This window comes from Aquarana catesbeiana, linkage group LG01, assembly GCF_042186555.1.
Source record: "Aquarana catesbeiana isolate 2022-GZ linkage group LG01, ASM4218655v1, whole genome shotgun sequence".
NCBI lineage: Eukaryota > Metazoa > Chordata > Amphibia > Anura > Ranidae > Aquarana > Aquarana catesbeiana.
The window spans coordinates 88,213,423-88,229,309 of record NC_133324.1 but is presented as its reverse complement, the minus strand read 5'-3'; the positions used below and the strand labels follow the sequence as shown (position 1 = coordinate 88,229,309).

Sequence of the window (15,887 nt, the reverse complement as noted above, 5' to 3'; positions counted from 1 at the left end):
CACACCATGGTGTAAGGTACAGGTGTCAAACACAAGGCCCGCGTGCCGATTACAGCTCTCCAGGCCATTTCATGTGGCCCTCGCACCTCTCCTGCAGCTGCAGGAGATCTTCAGCCCTCCTCAGGTCCTCCTCCAGACTCCTACTTTCTGCTTTCAAGCAATGCATCCAGCTTCTTCCCAGCAGCAGCATAAGGAATGTGATGTTAGGGAGAGTAGGGAACTCAACTTCTGATGGTGGGGTGGCTCTGGACATCTAATATAAGGGGAGGGGATGTGCTGGACATCTAATCTTACAGATACAACCGGCCCTTTTGAGGACAATCATAATGCTGATGCGGCCCACGATGAAATTGTGTTTGACACCCCTGGTGTAAGGTAAGCACTATAAAGAGCCTTGCATTCTGCTAAGGCCAGCCATGGACGCATTCCACTAAGGCCAGACATGGGCGCCTTCTACTAAGACCAGCCATGGGCGCCTTCCACTAAGGCCAGCCATGGGCGCCTTCCACTAAGGCCAGCCATGGGTTTGAATCTTGAGATTTGAACCATGTGTGGGCAGGCTAAATGGATCAAGTTGATCAACTGAATCAACTTGGGTACAACCAGCCTGTCGGATTCACTTGCGATTATCACTGTCTTCTCCCGGTGGGGACGACCTCCCAATCAGGAGCAGACACTTGCTGTCAGCACTGTCTGTGTTGATGGGGGACTCGTATAAATGTCATCCCTGCGACCCTTGGTTGCAGGAAATAAAAATTTGCACTTTCTATGGCCTGCTTGAGTCTACTAACTAGACCTAAAGGGGGGGACCTTTGAGCTGCCTATGCAAATACTGACTTCCAGAAAGTCTGAGCACAGGCCTGCCCCTGCCTACATCCCATCATACAATGTAACCATCTATCAAGAGGCCTGATCATTACCACCCTGGGTGTGCCAATGCGCCCACTCTCAGAAATGTCATATTTACATAAATATGGGAGATTTCACTGCAGGACAGAGAAGGAATGTATATAACAATGCAAGCGACAATGTCTTTGCACTCAAATCTGTTCTATGCATGTGTTGGTTTCTAGTTTTGACAGCAGTCTTATATATTGAAGTAGTAGAATACCTAGCTGAGATGTCCAGTAAATTCAGTTGTATTATTTATTAAACAATGTCTCTGGATTAGTGTAGGCAGAACAGATGTTTAAACAAGGCAAAGATTTATTCTAGTAGCTCGTTGTATGCCAAATACACTTCAAAGTCTTCCTTCCCAACTGTAGGGGGATGCTGCCATCTGCTGGTAAATTCCAATGGCAGCAAGCATCATTTACAGCAGTGTTTCTCAACCGTTTTTCAGTCAGGGCACCCTTTAAAATCATGCACAATTATCTCGAGGCACCCCATTCTAAAATGTAAAAATCTAAACTAATAGTTTACATAATGCAGCGGCATCCACACATGTAGGACACCCAGCATTAGAGGTGATGTATTCTTACAATGTAAATACACTTTTGCACACTGGTACTAGTATTCCAGTGTTTCTCTTCTCCCTCATTCAGGAAATGTGACCCACAGTCCCCAGAGCTGACAGAGAAGGGCAGAGGAGGGACTAACAAGGATGTGTTCAGGCACTCGATGTCCTCCTGGTCAACCAATGATGTCATTAGGTGCCCAAGGTTGTAATGCTACAAAATAAAAGCATGTGGCTTTGTGTAACAAAAAAAGTCAGGCTTGATCCACTTACCAGCTTGTTGACAAATTTTCGGCAATTTGAGGAAATGTCTGGGCATTTTGCCAAGGCACCCCTGGAAAATCCAGAAGGTACCTTAGGGTGCCAAGGCACCCCTGAAAAACCCAGAAGGTACTCCATGATGTCACAGCACCCCTTAAAAACCCAGAAGGTAACCCAGGATGCCATGGCACCCCAGAAAAGCCCAGAAGGTACTCCAGGATGCCATGGCACCCCTGAAAAACCCAGAATGCCACGGCACCCCTGAAAAGCCCAGAAGTACTCCATGATGTCACGGCACCCCTGAAAAACCCAGAAGGTACCCCAAGATGCCATGGCACCCCTGAAAATCCCAGGATGCCACGGTACCTCTGAAAAACCCAGAAGGTACCCCAGGATGCCAGGCCACCTCTGAAAAACCCAGGATGCCACGGTACCCCTGAAAAACCCAGAAGGTACCCCAGGATGCTATGCCACCCCTGAAAAACCCAGGATGCCACAGCACCCCTGAAAGAACCCAGAAGGTACCCCAAGATGCCATGCCACCCCTGAAAAACCCAGGATGCCATGGTACCCCTGAAAAACCCAAAAGGTACCCCAGGATTCCACGGCACCCTGGTTGAAAAAGGCTGGTCTACAGTATGCTACATTTATCATCTGTATCATGTATCAGAACCAGACATAATAAATCTAACATAAACAGGCAATGGTAAAAAATCAGTACATGGATATATCATTACAAATATGTCATCTGACCACTTGTGTAAAATACTGAGAATAATAATATTTATTTTTACCTTTTTGACAATTCTTCCCATCGAAGCCCAGTGGACAGTCACATTCATAGCTGTCATGTTTGGGTCTGCAGCTCCCACCGTTGGCACAGGGGGCATTAGCACAGGGATGAGCGGCATTGATCAGATTTACCCCAGAAACCAGGCCAGTCACCAGATTCATGATCCTGTCATTTAGTATAAGCTGCATGCAAAAAATAAACATATTTCATGATTTTAAATACTGAGCAGCATCATTGGGCATATTGGGCAAAAGTAAATATTTAGAACACTATTCCACCCCTCTCCCCCAGTCTGCATAGGTCCTGCTACGAGCAACATAATTCTTACCCTACATGTGTGGAAGCCAAATCCATTTTTTAACTGCAGATACAAATTGTGGGACCAATCGCCATACGAGTGAACCATTTCTACCTCTGTTGATGTGAGTTGACTTAGAACCTGATATTGCTCATGCTCCGCCGACCAAATGTTTGAAATATCAGTTTACTTACTGCATAATCCTTTTCTTCAAGGCAATTTAGGGACACAGGAATAGATAATCAGGTTTTACCGCCCCCTACAGGAGGAATGCAGCTTAATCCGACTCTCTAAGAATTTTGATGTCCTGTTTCACATGAGCTTCGGCTTGTATAAGAGCAGTGTGAACAGAAACCTTTGACAAAGCATTTGCAGAGCTTTCGGCAAACTTTGTTGACGCTTTTAAAGTACCATTCAGCTCCAGTTTGTAAATGTTGAACACAGATCCTAATAGGAGTGCTGATTGCCACTTTAAACAAGCTGCTTGCAGGGTTCAGCAGTTCTTGAAGCGCGTTGAAAGCATGCTGAAGCCTGCTAGCAGCTTACTTAAAAGTTGCAATCAGCACTCCCATTAAGATTTGTGGTCAGCATTTACAAACTGGAGCTGAATGCTTTATCAAAGTTTCCTGTTCACACTGCTCTTATACAAGCTGAAGCCCATGCGAAACAGGCCTATGTCCTTCTTCAGGCATTAAAAAAAAAAAAATAGAACTTTTGTACTTACCGTAAAATCCATTGACGGATACAAGAACTCAGACAGTCAGGTTATGTGCATTTCCCCCTTAGGGAGCAGTATAACCTGTCTAAGAATTTCTGTGTCCCCCAATGCATACCTCCCAACTTTTTGAAAAGTTGAACGAGGGACACCTATTAGCAAAAGTATGTAGGCATAGGACACACCCCCTGCCACGCCCCATTAAAGGAGAATTATACAAAAAATGATTGGTTAAACCCACAAGTGCTTTTTTTACCACTACTATTCCTTTATATTGGGTTTTAAAATTTACAAATGCAGCAATTTAGAAATTGGATGAAAAGTTTAGCACTGGGAAACACTTTTTGAAAGATAAAAAGTGCATTTTATATATAACTATATAGATCAGACCAAAATGAGGGACAAATGAAGGGGAATAAGGGACAGAGGGACATTGTTCCAAATCAGGGACAGTCCCTTGAAATCAGGGACAGTTGGGAGCTATGGTCAATGGATGATAAAGAATTATCTCATTTTGCTATTTGAGCTTTTCCCTTCTCCCATCTGTTCCCTTTCTGTTGTGGGTTGTTTACGCGGATAAAAAAAAAAAAGATTTCTGTATGTTTTCTCTGACAACAACATAAGAAGATTCCATGGTTGACCTCTTGAACTTTTCTGCTCATTTACACTCCATGAACTGTTACGATAAATGTTGGTCTGTTGCCCTTTGACCATACAATGCTCATTTTCTAATGTATGCTTACATTGGTTTACTGTACTCCTTAAAGCGGAGTTCCGCCAAAATTTATTTTTTTTTAAAAGTCAGCAGCTACAAATACTGCAGCAACACCTGAAGCTGATCTGTCCCTGGGTTCTCGGGTGGAGGGGCCGCCATCTTGGGTAAGGGAATCAGGAAGTGATGCCTTGCGGCTTTACAGCCTGGTTCCCTGCTGCACATGCAGTCACTCTGAATCTATCGATGGCCGCCACTGCCACCTCCTATGCAGGCGTCTGGCCCCTTTTCAGATGCCGAGTGCCTGAATTACAGCGGCAGGGGTGTTTTTTTGAAGCACCTGATTAGAGCCATACACTCTAATAGGCTTCAAAAAAGGTGAACTTGGAGCGCAAAGCATTGCGATCGCAGTCCACCCAGGTGTGTTAGAAAAGCGAATGAATATTCGCTTTTCTAACACTCAACCACCTCTCAGCCAATCAGGAGGCACAGGACTAATACCTGTCATCTAATTGGCTGAAGACACAAGTGATCCCATTAGCTGCCTAGCCGAAGGCAAGTAGAGATGCATGGAGGACAAAGGAGGCGCCGCCTGACCTGTGCTACCCGTCCCACAGCTGGCCGCCGTCACGCACTGCCTGACCCGCCACCATGATTGGGTAAGTCCAGGGCAGACACAGTGGCTGCATATGATGGGGCACAGTTGGCTTCATATGATGGGCATAGTGGCTGCATATGACAGGCACAGTGGCTGCATATGATGGGCACAGTTAAATGTATATGATGGGCACAGTTGACTGTATATGATGGGCACAGTGGCTACATTTGCTGGGCACAGTTGGCTGCATTTGCTGGGCACAGTTGGCTGTGTATGATGGACACAGCGGCTGCATATGATGGGCTAAGTTGGCTGCATATGATGGGCACAGTGGCTGCATATGATGGGCACAGTTGGCTGTATATGATGAACACAGTGGCTGCATATGATGGGCACAGTGGCTGCATATGATGGGCACAGTTGGCTGCATATGATGGGCACAGTGGCTGCATATGATGTTTTTTTTCAGTATTTTTCAGAATTTTTCAGTTTGTTTGCGCCACCCCAAAATTTTTGAGCACCAGCCGCCACTGCCCCCTAGTATTTCTAGCTGCAGCCATCTTGAGTAAGGGCAGATGGTTTATGTAGCATTTACTTCTTGGAATCTTTCTTCCCTTAGCTTAGGCACATGCAGGCAGGAGGGTGTGCTTTGCTGAGGAAGCCCCTCTTCCCCTCCTCCAGGTGAATAAAACAAAATGCCCATGAAGACTCCTGGGATGTACAGGGTATATCATTCTGGCCTAGGCCAGAAACCAGGAATCCAGGAAATGGAATAAATGTTAAAAAAAGTTTAAAACAAGTAACTATACATTCTTATTTATTATCATTTAATATTTTTGTGTATTATTTTTATTATCATCATTATTATTTGAATGTATTTACTAATGCTAGCAGCATATGGATTCAAAACAGTTAATGTTGAGTGAGAGAGATTAGTTCCACTTTATTGTAGGCATTATAGACTGGTTCTTTAACCTGTGCTTTTATTAAAGTTTAAAAATCTAATCAAAAATAATAAAAATTACATTCAAACTCATTAAAAAAAAAAATCTATTTTTTTAATATGGAGGGGGAAAATTATTGACCAGACACTGCCTCTGTGATCAGAGTTAGGGGTGCTTCCTGTAGTCTGTGTAAGTTGTACCAGTGTTCTACAACTAATCACAGTTTAAGAAACTCTAAATTATATTTTGCCTACATACACAATCAATAAACTAAATATTCTCTTTTACCTGGATACACATAATATATAGTAATAAACAGAAAACAAAATATGTTCTGCGTAGACATGTGCGGTTCGTTTCGTTCCGAATTGGAATTCAGACAAATTTTTGTTTTTGATGTATCCGAATTTCAAAATCCGAATTTAAACGAATCCGGAATAACGAAAAAAAAAACTTCAGAGGAAATTCGAATTTGAATCGTTTTCGAATAGTTTTCGAATAGTTTTCAAATCCGAACAGTTTTCAAATTCGAATTTGAAAAGTTTTCTAATAGTTTTAGAATAGAATAGAAAATAATAGAATAGAATAAACAAATATAAAAATAATACAATTAAAAAAACAATAGAATAAAATAGAAAGAATATAACCATTTCCCAGAATTCAGATAGAATCAATTTGAATTTGAATAGAATAGAAAAGAATAGATTAGAATAGGAAGATGGTTATATTCATTCTATTCTATTCTGTTGTTTTTTTTTCTATACACTTGTGTTATTTTCTATTATATTCTACTCTATTCTTTTCTATTCTATTCTGTTCTTTTATTTTCTATCCTATTTTGTCCTGTTTTACTCTGTTTTATTATATTCTATTCTTTTATTTTATTTTCTGTTATATTCTTTTCTATTCTATTCTGTTTTTTAATTGTATTATTTTTTCTATTTGTTTATTCTATTCTTTTATATTCTATTCAAATTCAAATTGATTCTATTTGAATTTTGGGAAATGGTTATATTCTTTCTATTCTATTCTATTTTTTTTTAATTGTATTATTTTTCTATTTGTTTATTCTATTCTATTATTTTCTATTCTATTCTAAAACTATTCTATTCTATTGTTTTTTTTTAATTGTATTCCATTCTTTTTGAATTTCAGAAGATGGTCATAATCTATTTAATTCTATTCTTTTTTTTTAATTCTATTCTATTCCTTTCTATTCTTTTCTATTCCATTCTATTCTGTTCTTTTATTTTCAATCCTATTTTGTTCTGTTTTACTCTATTATATTCTATTCTTTTATTTTATTTTATTTTCTGTTATATTCTTTTCTATTCTATTATTTTTTTTCTATTCTATTCCTTTATTTTCTATTCTATTTTACTCTCTTTGGAAATTGGACTTTTTGAATTTGAAAATTATTCGAATTTGATTTGAAAACGTTTCGAATCGATCCAAATTCGAATAAACATAACAAATTCCGAAAACGAATTAAACAGATTAAACTAATTAATGTCAATAAGGAATTCCAAAGGAAACCAAACAATTTTTTTAGTTCTGCACATGTCTAATTCTGAACAATGATGAATTGGTGAACAGGAATTGTACAGCCCATAGTGTACCCTGTGCACCTACTTTCTGAATGCTGCCACTGAATGGTCGCAGGACTCCAGAGTTCTTCTTCACCGTGTCATAATCAGGAACTCCGCCAATGTAGATGTCGGGGTTACATTTTATCTGAGTAAATCCCCCCTAAAAGATACAGATACTTTTGTTAACAAGTCACATCATTTTACTATATGTTTCCAGATAGTTATTAAAGGTTATTTATTTTGTTTATTAGGCTCCTTTCACACGGCTGTCCAATCAGGTACACCTGTCAGTTTTTCAGGCGGACCTGTTCGGGCCATCCATTCACCCCTATGGAGCGGCGGATGTGAGCGGACACATGTCTGCTGACATCCACCGTTATCCAATCCTGTCCGCCAAATCCAGATGGATGGTGGTCCTATTTTCCATCCATCCATGACTCTAGTCAATGTTGTCATCTCCAAAAAACGTTCTGTTCTGTCCGGTTTCTGTCTAATGTACACAGGCCGTTACCAGCCTATGAAAGCATCTGATCAAAGCAATCTTGCTTTGATCAGATGCTTTTAAGCGTAGAGAAGAACTTTTGGGTCTAATAGACCCCAGATGTCTCAGTTAAGAGGACATGCCACTGCCCATGCTATCACAAGGGATGTTGTCTGTTCTGCCTCCAGTAGGATATTAAAGCGGTAGTAAACCGATGAAAAAAAAACAAAAAAAACAATCCTGCAAGACAATGGCATAATGTGCTAGTATGCTTCTCATACTAGCACATTATGAAATACTTACCTTAGAACGAAGCCCCCGTGGTGGCGCCTGGTCACCACTGAGGGGGCTGCCATGTTCCCCCGGCGTTTCTCCTGGGTTTGATGCAATGTGAGTGGCCAGAGCCGCGATGATGTCACTCCTGCGCATGTGCACGAGAGCCCTCTATTCCGGCAAGAAGCTCTGAAGTTCCAGCACAATACACCGGACCTTCAGAGCACATGCGCCGCTGACGTCAGCGGCTGCATGCAGTGTAAATATCACCTAAATAGTGCAGGTTTAGGAGATATTCATTTTACCTACAGGTAAGCCTTATTATAGGCTTACCTGTAGGTAAAAATCACCAAGCGGGGTTTACTGCTTTAAGTTGTTTTGCCTGCAATATCAGATTTGACCACAAGATGGAGCGAGTGGTAACTTTTCTGTTTATGCAGAAATTAGAAACTGTTCACCGTTAACAAAAGTTCCCATCATTCTTCAAGGAAGAAAAACAGGTGCAACCTGGGAAGTCAGACTCTTAGATACTGAAAGGAAGAACCAGCTCTCAGAGCGCATATTGGACTAAAACTTGCATCCGCTTACATCCCCTAAACACAGCATCGATGGTGAGAATTACTTATCGCCATCTACAGACTAGTTTATTCATTGTATTTCTGTATACTTCATATACTGATTATATGTATTTGTTTTAATAGTTTCACCCCACCCTGTTTTGTTAATAAAGCTTCATAATTACTTCCAGTCTGGCTTATTGCAGAATAGGAGAGTTTAGCTGCATGTCGAGCTGCACACAAGGAAAAGTGTAGCGGGGACAGTTATTGTCCATCCCTTGTGATAGCAATAAAAGTGACAACGAAATTCATTTTAAAAATTGTAAAATGTTTCAAAGTGCCCTTGCCCCCCTCGGCTTACTCGCAAAGGTCACGCATGCATACATAGACAGCATGTGCATCACACATGTGAGGTATCGTCGCAAATGTTATAGTGAGAGCAATAATTCTAGCACCAGACCTCCTGTGCAACTCAAACTGGTAACCCATAAAGACCTTTAAAACATTGTCTATGGAGATTTTTAAGTACTGTTGTTTTTCATTATTCCACCAGCACAAGCAATTTTAAAGCATGACATGTTTGGTATCCATTTACTCAGTGTAACATTATCTTTTTATATGTCATCAAACAATTGGGTTTTATATTATGTTTTTGTGCATTTAAATTCATTTAAGTGTATTGCTTTAAAAAAACGCTGCATAAATACAGTGTGACATAAAAAATTGCAACATCCACCATTTTCTTCTTTATGGTCTTTGTTTAAAAAAATATATAATGTCTGCGGGCTCTAAAAAAAAAAAAAAGCAGATTTTTACATATATGTGAGAAGTGTCAGAATAGTGGATAGAGATTTGCCGCGTACACACGATCGGAATTTCCGTCAGAAAAATCTTGCCTTGCATACACACGATCACACAAAAGTTCTCTGAACTTTCAACCGTCAAGAACGCGGGGACATACAACACTACGACGAGCCGAGAACATGAAGTTCAATGCTTCCGAGCATGCGTCAAATTGTTTCCGAGCATGCGTGATTTTTGCGCGTCCGAATTGCATACAAACGCATTTTCGGATAGGAACTTTTCCCGACCGAAAAATAGAGAACATGCTCTCAATCTTTTGCTGGCTGGAATTCCGCCAGCAAAAGACTGATGGAGCATACACACGGTCGCATTTTCCGTCAAAAAGCTCACATCTGAGTTTTGCTGGCGACATTTCCGATCGTGTGTACGTGGCAGAAGAGTTACTCTACCAACATGTAACATTTGAAAGACCTATGTAAGTTAAAAAAAAAAGCTATGCACCAACAATTTTTGTAGCACTTTACATAATATCTGATAGTCTTTCACATAAGTCTATGCCCTTTATAGTCTCTATCTTACATGAATATATATATATATATATACACACACACATACACATACACTAGGCTCAATTAACTTATCCTGTCCAGGATTTGAACTGAGGACATCAGTGATGCAAGGCAGAAATGCTAACCACTAAGCCCTGAAGTTTATTAGCTTTGTCCTATATTTTCTGTGGAATATTTTGATCAACACCATGTCCCTACCACAGACATGTTACCAGCTTGTTCAGAAGCCAATTAAAGTTTCTTTTTTTAATTGAGTGCGGAAGCTGGATATCCAAACACATAGACCGCACATACAGAATCTACATGCACATACTGTCTTATGTCTGCTGGGTACTGGATCTGGATCCCATCACTGCAAGGCTACAGTGCTAACCACTGTGTCACAGCGGCTTTTACGGTATTGCCTTCTTGTCATTTCAATGCATTTAAAGTATAGGAAAAAATACAACTCTGTCTTTTTTTTTACCCGTGTCCCATTGGGAAAATTTCCCTTTATTTCCTGACACGGACAGCTAAAAAAACCTTAGAAAGATGTTAATTCATCAACACTCCAACCCAAAAATAAAAAAGTTTTGGCTTTAGATACACTTTAATTGGGTTTGCTTTTCAGAGCTGAGAGATCCTGTGTAAATTCTGCATTTTGAATGGATGTTTCCTGTAGATAAGCAGGTAAACTTATGTAGGGAGATTTGTTTTATCTCTGTGTATCACCTGAGCTCAGTCACTTCACTGGGTCTATGTGAGGGTTTCCATCCACTTTAAATTACACCCCAGCAATCTTTATTATTGATTTGCCTATTGTAATCACATTAGCTGTGATGAGACAAACCTCAGACATCCCTTCTACTTGCTTCTGGTTGTCCACTTGTAACAAGCCATTCTTAGCCGTTCGAGAGACTCGCAGTTCATGCCACTGGCCTAGGAGTACCGGCTTCTCGCTCCTGAATTGAGAAAAATGTCAAAAACTTGTTTAAGAAATGGCTATATAACTCCCAAAATTTTAAACTTTCGCAGGATTGTTCTTTTTCTGAGCAAGAAATGCAGAAGTCAATGATAACCAATATGGAAGCCCCCATATATAATACTATTATAAAGGACTGTTGTTCTACACTAACAGCACAGTTTCAATGGATAGGCCAGTTTCAATCAGTCACCCAAGCAGCTTCATAGACAACCATATAAATACAGAATTAGGCTTCATGCACACTGGCTGAAAAACATGCTGCTCCTAGAGGAGTTTAGAGTTTTGCCTGGAGATGCAACTAATGTTATCCTATGTGTCCATGCACATTAGGTAGCCTAGAGGCAAAAAAAATCCTTATGTTTTGAATTTTTCTGGTAGAAAAAAAAAGCTAAGAGCACTGGCATTTTTTTATGCTAGTATGCATGGCACTTATAGATAATCATATGAAACACCTAAGGAGATGACTTTTAAGGATCTTTTTTTTAACCTTTACTAATTTACTTTAATACTTAAGATGTATTTACATACATTTCCTAATTCTACTTTTTAATTTCTCTACTGTGCAAAGGGAACATGGCATTATGAAAGCAACTTGACTAAACAGAAGCATAGTCAAAATGTAGCTTTCGGGCCATTATACTGCATTGTTGTTGTTCCATCTCCAAGAATTAATTGACTGGGTTTGCAACAGTGACTTGGATTGACTTAAGCAAGAGTCAAAATTTACCTACAGTGACTTATATAAGGGAGCCAGTAGAGATCTCAGTTGGGGCCCAGCCATTGCCTTTCAGGCCTGCTACCTGGGGAGGATGTAACAAATCCAGAGATCCTTGGCCTCCAATGCCTGTTGCCTGGGGAGCATACAGTTTCAGAGCCAAGGCCCAAGCATTGGAAGTTGGTCTATGCTGCTGAATATACAGGAAGGTGCAGATGTGTAATTTAAAAACCATGAAGGGCCCCCCCTGGCCCCCAACCCCGGGCTCTTCCCTCCGAGCCCCGGGCCCTTGGAAGTGTATGATTAACTGTTTCATTGCTAGCAGATCCCTAGTGGAAATGCATGCTATTTCCACCAGGAATCTGCTAGCAATGATATGGTCAATCATACACTTCCAACACAGATCTGAAAGGGTTAATTGTGCACTTCCAACTAGGATCTCATATGCCAGCAATGAAAAGGTTAATCATGTCCTGTTACCAGGGATCTTCTAGCAATGAAAGGGTTATCGTGCTCTTCCCCTGTGAACTATTATCTCCACTCAGTAGCCACCACAGCATGTACTTCTGTCTGGTCTGCTCTGCAGCCTGACTAAGCCTCTCACAACAGCTCATCTACTTGCTCCACAAGGCGTGATCACCTCTGAGGCCAGTCACACCCCCTCCCCGAGTTGAGCCCAATCACTGCGAACCTTGCAGCAGGCGCCGCCTTGGAGATAATCAGTAGTCCAGTGGGAGCCGCCTGATCACTGCTGGCAGAAGAGGCGGGGGAGGGATCTGTCCCTGGCATGTTCTGAGTAGGCACTGCATGGTGATCCCATCTGGCAGTAGAGCACAGTCAGAGTGATGTGAATGTCTGTGATTCTGTGTGGGCACCCACAGAACACCAGTAGGCTTGACTGTATATGAATTCACATGTGTTGCAATAGGCCCCTTTCCTGCCGGCGGTGGTGAAACACCAGGACACAGTCAAAAGTGTGCCCTTTGCAACCATGGTAGTTCTGCCACTGGGAAGCTGGCTAATAAAGGGGAGCGCCTTCAGAAGAATTCTGCTTAGTCCATTGCCATTCCCAGATTAAAGGTCCACTACTACAGTTTGCTGGTCTCAGCTTAGAGGTCCATCACTAGTCTGTGAGAGGGGCTAAAGATATTTAAAGATAACTGTCCATCTGACCTACCAAGTTCTACATTAGCCCGTGGCAAATGAAAAGTAACTACTGAGTCAAATACAAATACAATACAAATACGAATACAGCTGTAACCAATTGGATTATGAAGACCTTTTCCATGAACTAATTTATCACATTTACCTTATCACAGCTGTTCCGGAACCACAGTCAAACCTTAAAACCACATAACCATTCGCCATGGTGATGGAGATAAAATCTTTGCTATCTGTGTCATAACTGTAGAGAATGGTCCCATCTTCTAAATCTGGCCGGAAGGTCATATCAAACTCCATGAAGGAAAGGTAATGGTGAGGTTCAAATGGCCACCTTGTCACAGCGAAGGAGCGGGTTGACTCATTAAACTGAGGGATGGCCAGGATGAAAGCTTTAACACACAAAAAAAATAAGTTTAAAAACAACCAAACCATGATGCTCCCTACACAGCCTTATACAAAATTTGCTGACACTTAGTAGGTTTATCCCCCTTCAGGAACCCAGTTTTTAAGTTTATAAGATGGTGTTATTATTGCACCGTGTGCAGATAGGGCACTTAAAGTGATTGTAAAGGAAAAATATATATATATTTTTTAAAAATAACAAACACGTAATACTTATCTTCACTGTGCAATGGAATTTCACAGAGAGGCCCCAAACCTCCTCTCCTCAGGTCCCTTGCTGGCACTCATGGCTCCTCCTCTACCATAGGAATCCACTTTCTACTGTGGCACACCTGCAGCCTTGATCCAATCCTGGATCAAGTGGGGAGGGGGGTGGCGGTGAGGGGGCAATACTGATACTGAAACATTTTTTACCTTAAAGTGATTGTAACGTCTCAGTTTTTTTTTCTATAAAAATACAAAACATGTTCTACTTACCTGCTCTGTGCAGTTGGTTTTGCACTGAGCAGCCTGAATCCTCCTCTTCTCGGGTCCCTCTTCAGTGCTCCTGGCCCCTCCCTCCTGTTGAGGTTCGCACTGCCAGTTTACACACAGCTGACTCTCTCTGTCACACCTAGCTGCACACCCCACCACAATCCTCTTATGAAAGAGATCCGATCGTCCCCGCCCGTGAATGGTAAAGCCGCGGTGGCCACTCGGGCAGTGGGTGACAGTGCAGTCAGGCTCATCTGGGAGATTGTGCCGCACTCGCGGGTGTCCGTGAGCCCCCTGTCAAATGCGGGAGACTTGAGATCTCTGAAGTTGCTGCAACTTTAACCACATGCTGACCAGCACACAACGATATACGTCGGCACAATGGCACGGCTGGGCAAATGGGCATACAGGTATGTCCCCTTTAAGGCACGGCATTGTGGGCGCGCGCGCCCACAGTGTGCTCCGTGACCGTGCCCACGGGTTCCGTGGACTCGATGTCCGCTGGGTGCCCGTGATAGTGTCACGGAGCGGAAGAACAGGGAGATGCCTTTGTAAACAAGGCATTTCCCTGTTCTGCCTAGTGACATGACAGAGATCACTGTTCCCTGTCATCGGGAAGTGGTAGCCCATCCCCCCCACAGTAATGCCCCGTACACACGGTCGGATTTTCCGATGGAAAATGTCCGATCGGAGCGCGTTGTCGGAAATTCCGACCGTGTGTGGGCTCCATCGGACATTTTCCATCGGATTTTCCGACACACAAAGTTGGAGAGCAGGAGATAAAATTTTCCGACAACAAAATCCGTTGTCGGAAATTCCGATCTTGTGTACACAAATCCGACGGACAAAGTGCCACGCATGCTCAGAATAAATAAAGAGATGAAAGCTATTGGCCACTGCCCCGTTTATAGTCCCGACATACATGTTTTACGTCACCGCGTTTAGAACGATCGGATTTTCCGACAACTTTGTGTGACCGTGTGTATGCAAGACAAGTTTGAGCCAACATCCGCCGGAAAAAATCCTAGGATTTTGTTGTCGGAATGTCCGAACAAAGTCCGATCGTGTGTACGGGGCATTAGAATCACTCCTTAGGACACACTTAACTCTTTGATCGCCCCCTAGTGTTTAACCCCTTCCTTGCCAGTGTCATTTACACAGTAATCAGTGCATTTTTGTAGCACTGATGGCTGTATAAATGACAATGGTCCCAAAATAGTATCAAAAGTGTCCGCCATAATGTCGCAGTCCAGATAAAAATCGCAGATCGCCACCATTACTAATGAAAAAAAAATAATAATAAAAATGCCATAAATCTATCCCCTATTTTGCTATAACATTTGCGCAGATCAATCAATATACGCTTATTGCAATTTTTTTTACCAAAAATATGTAGAAGAATACATATCGGCCTAAACTGAGAAAGAAATTTGTTTTTTTATATATTTTTGGGGGATATTTATTATAGCAAAAAGTAAAAAATATTGCTTTTTTTCAAAATTGCCACTTTTTTGTTTATAGCGCAAAAAATAAAAACCGCAGAGGTGATCAAATACCACCAAAAGAAAGCTTTATTTGTGGGAAAAAAAGGACGTCTATTTTGTTTCGTTGCAACGTCGCACAACCGTGCAATTAACAGTTAAAGCAACGCAACGCCGAGTCGCAAAAAGTGCTCTGGTCAGGAAAGGGGTAAATCCTTCCAGGGCTGAAGTGGTTACGTCGCGCATATATGAATGGTTATCATTGGAAAACATGGGGAGCGACCTGTCATGCAACTTTAATGTCCAAAGTTGCATGACCAGTCGCACAAGTGTGAATGGAGCCTTATACTCAAATCTACATTTTATCTGTAAAAAAATCAGACAAACAATCTGGTTTCATATTTCCTCAATAACAGAGTCTTCTGACTCCTCTCAACCTACCATTTACCTACAGCTCTCTTGCAGAATTTAGCCCAAAAATATCCAGGGGTGGACAAAAGAGCAAAACAACATAAGAGAAAAATGATCCATTTTTTTTAATTTCTCCCTCAAAACCTCCAATGTATATAAAAAATATACATATACATTTTTTTCGCCCTTTGGCTAAAGAAGAAAATCTGCACTAGAAACCCCATGG

The 15,887-nt window shown here is 41.5% G+C and overlaps 1 protein-coding gene across 2 annotated transcripts in view; it reads right to left on the bottom strand.

Moving 5' to 3' along the window:
- Nucleotides 1-15,887, bottom strand: part of EGFLAM (EGF like, fibronectin type III and laminin G domains) — a 297,792-nt gene that overhangs the window by 31,839 nt on the left and 250,066 nt on the right. For both annotated transcript variants that reach the window (XM_073621500.1, XM_073621508.1), the window contains exons 15-18: nt 13,039-13,282; nt 10,880-10,991; nt 7,410-7,526; nt 2,512-2,692 (exon numbers count right to left, since the gene is read on the bottom strand). In XM_073621500.1, the coding sequence (XP_073477601.1) occupies nt 2,512-2,692; nt 7,410-7,526; nt 10,880-10,991; nt 13,039-13,282 (654 nt within the window). The remainder of the gene's footprint in view (nt 1-2,511; nt 2,693-7,409; nt 7,527-10,879; nt 10,992-13,038; nt 13,283-15,887) is intronic.